At 52.7% G+C, this 11,947-nt stretch overlaps 1 protein-coding gene across 1 annotated transcript; it reads right to left on the bottom strand.

Annotated features, from left to right (window-relative positions):
* Nucleotides 1–4,681: 4,681 nt before the first annotated feature.
* N0V96_004559 (uncharacterized protein) lies at nucleotides 4,682–8,176 on the bottom strand (the record flags this gene model as incomplete). Its single annotated transcript, XM_065757148.1, has 3 exons — nucleotides 4,682–5,431; nucleotides 5,486–7,442; nucleotides 7,773–8,176. 3 exons carry the CDS (start codon nucleotides 8,174–8,176, stop codon nucleotides 4,682–4,684), a joined length of 3,111 nt encoding a protein of 1,036 aa, XP_065614361.1.
* Nucleotides 8,177–11,947: the final 3,771 nt, after the last annotated feature.

Raw genomic sequence — 11,947 nt, 5'->3', positions numbered from 1 at the left:
CTTCACTCCTGCAGAACTTCAGGAAACTGGTGCGGGAACGCTAGCACACAGCAGCACCTCGGGGTGTTCCGCCTGCACATAAAATGTTAGCGGTATGCGTGTCAGTTGCCTCTAGTGCCTAGCACGGCGGAGTAGCGCCATACAAACATCTCACAGATTCTTGTTTCTCTGGCAGCCGCTAGTGCGGCGAGGAATGTCATCGTGCGTTCACGTCTCGATGAGAGCCTCCACGACGTCTTAGCACCCAATCTCCCAATGAGCGTGGCAACGATTTCTGCCAGTGCCAAGCAATCGAAAGCCGCGCATTCGGATTCGACTCAGCATCCTGTGCCTATCCGAGACAGTGACACAGTTGACAAATGTCTGCCATATGCCACTTCGGCGCAGGTTTGCTCTGCAGAGGTCCGTGCCAGGCGCGGCTATGCGCCTGGCTAGGACTCTGGAGCTGCAACCCTGTCGCCAATTTGTTTCTGGGACGGGGGTGGCTGAGGATGGGCTATCCCGACATCGACATGAATGACTGAATCTGTCATTGTTGTGGTGGTGGCATCAAATGGTCCCTCCCTTGGGTCAGTTCGTCGGATGGCACAATAGGATTTGTGGATGCCAGGGGCCAAGTGATCGTGGACCACCTGGTGGTCTTCGGAGCGGGAGGGGGGATACGTGCGAGACATCTGGCACCTCTCACTCGATGTCCAACCCTCGTTCGATGTCCGATGTTTTCAAACAGTATACGGCGGCGCGCTGTGCCCCCGAGTTGGCTGGTTCACGAGCCTGGACCAAGAATGGCGAACCACCGAGGCTGGTTGGCTTGGACCGCGGATTCGTCACATCCGATTCCCCCAGAACCTTCTCGGTCTGAAATGTCACTGTACTGAGAGTCCGGTGTAGCTCATGGTCTCAAAATCCGGACCCTTGGTAGTCCGGTCCCCATTCTCCCAAGAGGGTTGACTCTGCACGGGAGACTCTGAGCTGCATCATCTCACAATCTCCTTGCCTGACCAAGAAGGTTTCGCTGATGGCCTTTTCCTCTTGGTATTTTCCTAAGCCGATTACTTCCCAGAATGGATATTTGGAGCTTGTCTTGCAAGTCGTCACTGGCCAGATGAGACTCACACACAAGAGGCCCCGATATCAATAAACCCCTATCGCGCTTTGAAGCTGCATCACTTCTTCAGAGGCACGAGCGGAGTTATAGGGTATTCGGCAGATGGTTTTCAGGGAATGAAATTATTATTCGTGGCACACATGCGGAGAAGACTGGAGAAATAAGTAGGTGACGAGATATCTGCTTTGACCTCAAGACATTCATTTCGAATGCGATTCGCTCCTCATTGAATAAGCTTATTCTGTGATGCGTGCTGATTGGAGGGGAAGTGGTTCATCACACTTTTACCAGTGGCGAACAACGCCTCGGTAGATTACGTGATGGAATGAGTGATTGGTATGGCTTCCGGCGAACGGAAGGTAGAAATGGGTAGATAAAACCAGCCGAGCTCCCAAGTCACCCACACCACCGTTTCTTTCTGCTTGATGTTGTAAGATGCAGTCCGACAAATCTTTTATGGCGATGCAGCATTATAATAATTCCAATCGCGCTTCGCAAAGCCAAAGTGATACAGTCTAGCGCCAACTGGGGATGGTATGGAAAAGATCACGAGGAACTCAACCCGTCAATCGACAAACTCCAAACTCTGCCCACTCCAGTTAAGAAAAACTCCCTACTCTTACAGACGGACCCTTGGGGGTATTTACTCTGCAGAGGGTCCGGCATGGGGGCCAACTTCGTTGGTAGAGTTCGTGTTGGTGAGTAAAGATGAACGCAGCCTGCAGGACCGAAAGGCAAATCGCGATGGGCGGATGACGAAAGGGGTAAAGTTAGCTAATGGAGGGGCGAACCGTTGGTCTGAGATTCGTATTCGGAAAGCTTACATGAATTGAACCTTGAATCTTGATTGTATCTGAGTAGATCCCTAGCACTACTCTTTGGTATCAAGGAATAGCGTGACTTCAACAAGCGAATGTTGAAAACAAACCAAACTTCCAGTAGAGGGCTCAGCCACTCTGAATATGGGAGTGTTTTGATTCTTTCATCTTAATCAAGCTTTGAACTTTCTTAACAGTCTCGGATAAGACTATCTTAGACTTTTCTTTACGACGGAGGACTGTACCTGACCACCGTTTGCTAACCTAAGCTGCCATATCCAGGGAATTTGTTCTTGTTCTACTTTGATCATAGTCTGGATCTCATTCTCATGGCTGAATAAGAGAATCAATTACAAATCCGCATGGTGGTGGAAGTGGAGTAGTTCATCGATATCGTGGCCATCGTCCCATCACACTCGTTCTTGCATATGTGGCTTTCTGGTTTCTTTTTTTACTATATTGTTCCCAATCTATGGCCAAATGCAGAGATTCAAATACTATAAAACAAAGAAGCAGAGAAAAAATACAGAACTTTGAGACAACAACCCGCCGTTGGACGTTGAGACTAAAATCTCGAATTGCGCAGTGCGGAGAAAGACATAGCAATATCAACTCACTCTGTGGTAAGCTGTCTCCGTAATATGCCGTAGCGTACGATCATAAGCAGTAGACACCCTTTTCGATTAACCGACAATATCTGACTTCTCGCACGTATTAGAAGTTGAATACACTGGTAGCGGTGGCGCCGAGACAACGATAACGGTTGACTGGTAAAGGCTTGGCTGGCTAGCTGTTGTTCGCTTCTCACTGTTGACACTAGCTAACGGGCCCAGATAGCTCCCATCACAGGCATGGCCGAAGAGACCCCATCTAGGCAGCTGTTGCTTGCACGCGCATGCTTGCTGTGTCGCTTCGTAGACTGCGTACAACCTATTTATACTATTCCCACAAGGCAACAGAGACAAAGCTCGTGCTTGAAAAGTAAGTACATGTACGTGGTCTAGGCCCATGGTCAATCACCGAAAACAAAGCCTACTCTACAATTACAAACAGTTGTTTGTTTCAAGAACACGGCAATGATTTTATCCGGGTCTTTTCGTTTGCTGAGCTTTTAACCAGCAATGGCCAAAGTTCACTCCGCGCCCAGTCGAGCACCCGAGATCGAGTACCTCAGCGGCTCCTCCAAAACTGACTGCTCTTTCCGCAGAGATCATAATCTATCCTTTCCTCAGAAATTCTCAAATTTTTCTGTGTGTCACGCGCAGTTAAGGCGCTTTTTTGAAGTGATGTAATCTGCCAGCGGACAAAATCGGGAATGACGCCGGCCGAGATCCCGTAAAAATGGAACCTTGACCGGGCCCCGAATCCTCGCAGCATCTCCGATCCGACCCGCTCCGATTTAGCTTCCTATCCGGGCCAGCCCCGTGATCCTCTATCGCGGAACATCTCGGACACAGTCAATCCTCCATATCGAGTCCAGATTCAAGTCCAGATAGCACAAAGCATTGCAAAGCCAAAGGCCAGAACACAGTCCTCGGTCCATATCGCAGTTCAACCCCTTTAAATCGTCGTAGTCAGCTCACTCACGGAATGATTGATGAATGGGATATCGTACACTTCGAACAGGATATACTTCCAACCTGCCAAACATGTCCGAAATGAAAGTCATCGTCCTGGGTCTTCCCAGAACAGGCACACAATGTATCCCCAATCACCCATCCCCATATACATCACTCTAACGCCCCCCAGCCCTCGCCGACGCCCTCGCAATCCTCTCCATCGCCCCCGTCTACCACATGCGCGAAGTCGCCAAAAACACCCACCAAGACCTCTGGATCGCCGCCATAAACGACAATCTCCCCATCTCCAACCCTAAAAGCCCCTGGTCAAAATCCCAATGGGCCGCCCTCCTCTCCCCCTACGCCGCAGTCTCCGACTTCCCCCCCTCCCTCTTTCCAACCGCCCTCTCAGAAGCATACCCAACAGCCCCGATAATCCTAACCACTCGCTCCTTCGACTCCTGGGCGTCCTCGATGCGCGATACCCTGATCCACGCACACCTCCACCGGGACAAACACCAAAAGAAATCGCCGATGAAGGGGTTGGCGGACGCGTACCACTCTATCTGCTGGGACAACAACTTTGAGAAGAATGGAGAGGCGTATTTTCAGAGACATCACGAGGAGGTGAGGGCGTTACAGACTGAGGGGCGAAAGTTTCTCGAGTATAAGCCTGGAGACGGGTGGGAGCCGCTTTGTGCTTTTTTGGTAGTCGAGGTGCCGGATGCGCCGTTTCCGAGGAGTGATGATTGGGTTGAGTATAAGAAGAAGGTTGAGCAGGACGGGAGGGAAGCTGGTGCTGTCAAAAAGTAGACAGATCATCAAGGGTGCATTGAACATGAGCACATTGTGGCACAAGGGAAATTCTATGCTGTGGGTTGAGCTCGGAAGATCGAGTTCATTTTATTCCGTGGCATTTTGGGCCGGAGTAAATCCTCAACAGCCAAAGCCTGATAGAAAGGATACTAAAAGAGTGTGACGAAAGCAAACGTATCACCAAAGCCCGAAAGCCTGCCAGACTCATGTTGAATAGCCCCATTCTGCCTGATTCCCATTACCGATGTTGGATCCGATATCAATCCAGCCAATACTCCGCACCGAGGCGCCGACTACCAGGAAACTTCCCGTCCATTTTACTTAAGCCTGTGCAGAGACATCTGCTTTGCAACAGAATTTTGTCCAATCTAGAGCGCGGACTAAACCTGTCCTTCGGAACTGCGTGCAATCATGCCGAGACCCATGTGACGCTTCACAGCCTTCCAGGTTTCAATGAGAGCAATGTAAACGACGAGGCAGGCAACCACAATACCCCACTCCCAGGTAATCATGCCGTGCTTGAAGACAGCGCGGTTGACGACAGGGAGATAGATGACGGGGAAAGTCATGATGAAGCCGCCGGCGACGGCCCAGAACAAGAAGCGGTTCTTGAAGACGGTCTTGAATACGGCTGTGGGACCAGTCCACAACTCAGGGTTCATGTTGAACAAGCTGCGCTGGAAGTGCTTGACCTCCCAGGCAGTGACCAAGAGCAGGAAGCTCAAGGTGGCGTAAACGGTGGATCGGGCCCTGAAGACAACGCCACAGGTTTCGTTCCAGCCGTCGTTGCAGTGGCTGCCGAGATCACCCGCGCCTGGTCCGTACGCAACGGAAGTAAACGCGGCCAAGCAGAGCGAGCCCATAAAGAAACCGTAAATCATCTTGTCGCGGATCAAGTCCCAGGTGAAGACACCGACGCGGAGACTGTGGGGGGCACGCAGGAGGATATCGGGTTGAGCCTCCTCCAGACCAAGACCGATAGCCAGGAATGAGGAAGTGATAAGGTTGACCCATAGAATCTCCAAAGGAGACAGAGGGAAGATGGAGGTGCCACTTCTGTCCTTGAAAGAGAGACCAATAAGGAGAAGGATGACCTGGGAGATATTGGAGATCAAGAGATGGAGCAAAAACTGCAAGCCTGGTTAGAAAAGTGTCTCGAACGAATACATGCGTGGAGGACCAACCTTCTGGATGTTGTCAAACAAGCGGCGACCTTCCTTAATGGCGGTGACGATGGAAGCAAAGTTGTCATCGGTGAGAACCATGTCCGCTGCCTCTTTGGAAACGTCACTGCCTCTCTTGCCCATGGCAATACCAACATCAGCTTTCTTGAGAGCAGGCGAATCGTTGACACCGTCACCAGTCATAATGCAGTAAGCCTTGCGACGATGCATGGCCTCGAGCATTCTAACCTTGGTCATAGGGCTGCATCGAGCGACCACAAGAGGAAGGGCTTCAAGAGCGTCAACTTCGGCGTCGGTCATGGCGTCGAATTGTCCAGCGGCCATGACTGCAGTGGATGGCTCGCCGCCACGCAGGATCCCGACCTCATGAGCAATGGCAGTAGCAGTCTTAATGTGATCTCCGGTGACCATGTGAACTGAGATACCAGCCGTGTTGCACTTCTTGACGGCTCCGAGAGTCTCGACACGAGGGGGGTCGTACAGGCCAGCAAGACCTAGGAAGCGGAGCTTGCACTCCGTTTCGTTTCTCTCGCTAGCGTTATCAGCGTCTTCAAGGAATCGTTGAGCAACGCAGAGAACTCTGAGACCCTCTGAGGCCAGCTCGTCAGCCTTGGCCGCGATCCTCTGCTTGACGTCGTCCGATTCGGCCAACCTCTCGACCATGACTTCGACTGCACCCTTGGTAAACACCTGGCGGGGAGCGCCAGGGAACTCGTAGACGACACTCATGAGCTTGCAAGTGGAGTCAAAGGGGAATTCGTACAACATCTTGGTCTTTTCAGACGAGATGAGGTCGGCCTTTCCTTTTCCGTATCGCATAGCGAAGACCTGAAGGGCAATCTCGGTAGGCTCACCGATGGCGGTCCAAGAAACTGGTACCTCAGTAGCAGTAGTCATAGACTCGGTATCGGTCGAGGCCTTGCCATCGGTAACAGCGGAGTTGTTGCACAGGGCAATAGCCTTGAGGAAGGCGCCAAAGGACGAAGAGATGATAGTGTCGTCAGACTTCTCGACCGTTGGAGTCGATGCTCCACTAGAGCCCGAGCTTGATGCGGTCGATCCAGGCCAACGCACTTTGCCGCTGGTAGGGTCGTAGGGGTCTGTAGTGCCCTCTATAATGGCGGTCGTATCTTCGGCCAGCCAGATCTTTCTGGTAATCATTCGTCCCTGCGTGAGCGTACCTGTCTTGTCGGAGCAGATGTTGGTGACACCACCAACGGCTTCGAGAGAGGAGAGCTTGCGAACAATGACGTTTCCAGACGCCATTGCTTTGGTACCAACAGCCATAGTGATGGTGAGGACGGCAATAAGGGACTCGGGAATGACGGCGACACCGACGCAGATACCGTAAATGAGAACCTGATCATCAATGTCGAACTTGCTGACCGCGAAGACGATGATGGCCAACAGGATAGCCAGACCGAAGAGCAGAAGAGCGAACTTGCTAAGCTTGACCTGAAGAGGGGTGCCCTCGAGACCCAGGATGCTCTTCATGGCAGCCTTGGAACGCGCGAGAGCACGGGCGGGAAGTGAGGCATTCTCGTCTCTCTTACGAGTAGTTCGAAGCATCATGGCGATCTTGCCGACCTCGGTTTCCATACCAGTGGTGGTGACGATACCGCGAGCGCGTCCTCGAGTGACGGTGGTAGCTGAGTAAACCATGTTGATGCGGTCGCCGAGGGGGATATCAGCCTCCTCGAAGAGTGCCTCTGGGTGCTTGCTGATGGGCAGCGACTCGCCGGTGAGGAGGGCCTCGTCGATGGAGAGGTTAATTCCCTCGAGGAGACGAAGGTCTGCTGGGACGACATCACCGACAGCGATCATGACAAGATCACCCTTGACCAGAGTCTCGGCTTTGATGGTCTCCGCGATTCCGTCGCGGACGACCTTGCACGTCGGGGCGGACAGCGCGTACAGACTCTGGATAGTCTGCTCGGCATTGTAGTCCTGGACAAAGCTGGAGAGATGTCAGCCATGAGCACTAAACGAACTCAGTGCTAAGACAGGGAAATGTGTGCGAGACCGAGTTGGCTCGGTGGCAGGGGTAGAGGACGAGCCACTTTGCCAAGAACCTCACGGGCAGGGTACATTGAGTGCGGCACCACGGGAGCGGTCAGCATTCACCCAACCCAGCCCAGCCACGCGCCGCGGTACGGCAGCCAGGCCAGTCGTGCATTGCAACGACTCAAGACAATTATGAAATCGGTTGGCCAAGCACGAGGAAGCAGAGGGAAACAGGCATATACAAGTGCGAGGGAACAAGGTAAAGGCAGGCGACGCAACTTACCCCACGACGATGTTAAGAAGGATAACGGCGGTGATAACACCTCCTTCAATGTAATCTTGGATAGCAAAGGACAGAATCATGACGATGACAAGAACCAAGGTCAGACTGTTGGAGATTTGTCTCATGACAATCTCCCAAATGGATAGGCCCTTTGCGCCCTCGATACGATTAGGCCCGTCCCGTTCAAGACGGGCGGCAGCATCGGCCTTTGAGAGGCCATTTTCAAGGTCGGTTTGCCAGAGGAGACCTATGTCCGTGACAGGAACCGAATGGGCAGGCCGCTGAGGGACCGGGTTGGGAATGGGCGGGGGCCGCGGTATAGACGGCGGCTCGTCCTGCTCGGGATTCACTTCCGCGGCAGCTGTGTTGTGTTCACCATGCCTGACGGCTTCGGGTTCTCCCATCGGATATCGGTAGGTTACGGCTTAAAATGCGCGCTTGGGGGGGTTGAATGGTGTGTGTTGGTGCTTTTGATAAAGCCCTGCAGATATTGATCTGGAAAGAAGTCTGTTAATAGAGAACGGGCAAGCTAAGAGCTTGGGGGTGGTGATGAAGAAGAGAAGGGGAAAAAGAGAGAGAGGAGGGTAGAAGAGGTGTGTGCTAGGAGACCGCGTTAAGTTATACTTTTGTGGCGGGTGGAATGGGTGCCAAGAGAGGAGAGCGTGGATGTATTTACCGGAAAGACGACCAAGCCTGGTGGAGGGTGGATGGATGGATGGGATACTGGGAGATCTGGACGTATCTCCGCAACGGACGAACGAGAGACCCGGATACTGATAGAGAGAGAGAGAGAGGGCGAGGTACCTCTTACCAAACGATCCCCGTTGACTGTCCGAGGACTGGGGTAGGAGGAGTGGAGGAATGCAACGCGGGCGCGGGACGGTGGTGGGAAAATAGCTCCGACCGAACGGGACGACGAGTGGATGGGCCGAAGAAGTGAGGACCGAAGCGCATCCGTTGGGCGACTTCCTGTCTTGGACTTTGTCTGGGGAGATGGAGCCAGTGAGGTATTCGTACCGTGTCCGTCATGAGCTAAAGTAGGGCCACAATTGTTAGTGACGGAACGAAGGAATGCAACAGTTGAACAGAGTGTGGGAGAGGACTTGCATGAAGGTGATTGGGAGGGTGCGTTGGAATCGAGGTATCTTCTGTTACCTGGTATCAGTAAAAGCTGCGGGTTGTGCCTTGTAGGGGTAGGCACTTTGGGTCAGGTACGTAAAGCAAGGTGACATTTACCCTGATCAAAGATATGCTGGATATTGAGTGACAAAGTGGGCGGGAAGCTTGGCAATCGCAGGGGCATGAATAGGTGACAAGGTTGGACGTGTTCAAGCTCTGGTGTGTGTGTGTGTGTGTGTGTGTGTGTGTGTGTGTGTGCTGAGTCCTAGCTCTTTTGCGGCTTGCAGCTGGAGACGAGACGAGACGAGACGTCAAGGTTGTGCTTGACAGAAGAAATGATCAACGGGAAAACGGGAAAGGCGTAACGAGAGGAAGCAGATTGAAGGTGATGCGGGGGATGGCTGAGTATACCGAAAAGAACGCCCATGGATGCAGATGCGGCAAACCAAAGGGGAAGGAAAGGTACCTGATACTTTTACGGATGCTCCTGCCTTCCATGATTGCGATGCAGGTGCAAGCAACGGGAAGGGACACTGTTCGTTCAGGTTGTCTGTTTCCTTCCCAATGATTCCATTTCCATTTCCTCAAGGTACCTTACCTTACCTTCCAGGTTGGTACAGCACCTCACCATCTTAGCAACTGCGCAGGCAAGTGCCACCAACTTGGAAGACAGGAGAGACCGGCTGCCAGAGTGACGGGACTGGCAGGCCAAATTGAACAAGAAGGGGAAAGCACTAAGACTCGAAGCGGCGGAAACAACGACAAGTGAGCAGTTGCCAAGCCGAGCCTCCTCCAGTCGCCGTCAGCGCCTCCGTGTTCCCCAGCGGTCTCGTGCCGGCGAAACTGTGGAAACGGCGCAATCCCAGCCCACTGGACCGACTAACATGGAATAACTGCTCTGAGGTACCCAGCTGACGGCGCAGTCCGCAGCAGCATTGTGTGACGCATCAGCCATCACAGCCCCTAAAGCATGGTGGCAATCACTGGAAGGTCCGCTGTAGCATCAGGTCAGGTCCTTCAATACGCAGCTGAGAGAATGGAGAGCCTTGGATGGTGAATGTGTGAGGTATCGTGGTAAGGTATCCTCTTGGTAAGGCGAGAAACGGTGCTGATGATGGGAATGCGCAGGCCCGGGGTGGAGAAGCAACGCAGCGGCGCCGCCAAGGAGCACCGATGTCCGCCCAGCGCGGGCTGGTCGTCGTCATCAGGGAAGGAGGGAACCCGCCGTCCAATCATGACTCCGGCAAGTGGCTGGGGGTCGGGGCTGTTTCTGGCCAGCTGATAGCTGATAGGGGCGGCCACTGTGACCAGAGTGGCTGTGCAAACCCTTCGCTTCATCCAAACCCGTCTGCTCTGTAAGGCCAAGAACACCGAACTCTTGGTCATCCAGACTATCAGTCATAATCTTTGCTTGCCAATCCTGTCAAATTGACGCTACCTTACCTTACAAAGATACCGGTATTCGTAGATGCCTCTACTCAGGTACGGATACCTGATCTATTGCTTTCCCCGGCCATCATCGCTGCCAACATAATCCCTGCCCATTTGAGTCATTCAATTGGTCAGATGGTACGCGGCTCTTGGCAGTCTGCGCTAGTACCTCCAGCCCCACTACCCTGATTCCGTTCGAGAAGAAGAAGGAAGGAAGCAATGCCTGGCAATTTGAACTGCTTGACTGCATCTTGCCAATTGGATGTGTCGTTGGCAGCAGCTCTTTCTCAATCCAACACCTTTGTGCGCTTATCTGCGGATATTCCTCCTCTATCCGAATCATGAACCATTCTCCCCCTTCACCTCCTCTGCGCGCTTCATTGGACCCCCAAAATGTGCCTTGTCCAGAGCGACATCAGATGACATTCGTTCCTCCCCCACCAGACCAGACATTAATGGACAGACGAAGGGCCACCCTTGCAAACCTTGCGAAACCTTGCGACGGCCACCTCGCCTTCGCAATGGTACGGAGTACGGTGTACACAGCAGTCTCAGCATGTTCCGCCAAGCTTCACCTTTCCTCATCGTATCCTCTGATAGACGGCCACAGACCGATATCTTAGGTACCTTACATCATACCAAGAGGTCTAGTCCACGTGCCTTGCTTTCCATCTCTCAACATTACGCATACTCCAACCGCATCGCATTCGACTTGCCTCGCTTTACCGCGCTTTCATCCGCCCAAGCTGTTTGATTGTCATTGTCTTCTGTCACTGTCGTCACTAGCTTGTTTCCACTGTGCAGCAACGATGGGACCATGCCAATCACACCAAACAACGTCCAGATGCCCATGAAGGGACAAGACCCAATGGCTGGGCATTAGCTGGATTGACTTTATCAATTTCTGTGTGGTCTTTACGGGGCGACACCCAAGGCCAATCGCGCAATTCCGCATCTCATCCACTTATTCTCCCAAAGTGGTAGGTGAGCAAACCATGGCAAGCCTTATTCCGATACACACCGTGCCCCAACCTCAGGGACCTGGCATTTGGAACAAGTGCCCAAGACGGATACGTCGAAGCCCGGCAGGATTACTTGCTGACCTTGCGTTTCCAAACACCGCTAGAACCAGTCAATTCTTCTCCTCCTTCCACCGACTTCTGCCCAGGCGTACAAACTACACACAGTTCCAACTCTAGAGAAGCGTGCGTGGTCTGCAGTGTCACGTGTGGGACCACTCCCGCCTCGACTTGCCCCATCGAAATTCAAACGCCGAATGCTAAACGCCAAGAACTATGCATCTTCTCAGCTTCATTGTGGTCATTGGAATCGAGCAACATATGCCTGCTCGTCCAACTATCCAAATGTGCATTGAGATACGAATGCGTACTTCCCTTGAGTCTACACGCCACACTCACTACTGCGTAGAAAGCACCACTCAACGACAGCAGCGAAAACGTTGTCAGCGCGGTGGATCTCTCCTGGGCTCTAGTCAGCTACGCCGAGACGAGCCTGCATAGCAACTCACAATCCTCTTACACTCACACGTTCACATGATGCCACGAGCAGCCACTCAGCTCAAAGATAATATCAGTTTATCAAGGGATGGAGAACGGCCAAGTTTC

This window comes from Colletotrichum fioriniae, assembly GCF_027942845.1.
Source record: "Colletotrichum fioriniae strain IMI 355084 chromosome Unknown scaffold_4, whole genome shotgun sequence".
Lineage (NCBI taxonomy): Eukaryota > Fungi > Ascomycota > Sordariomycetes > Glomerellales > Glomerellaceae > Colletotrichum > Colletotrichum fioriniae.
Note: the sequence above shows the minus strand (reverse complement) of the source record. Positions and strands in the feature narration are given on the sequence as shown.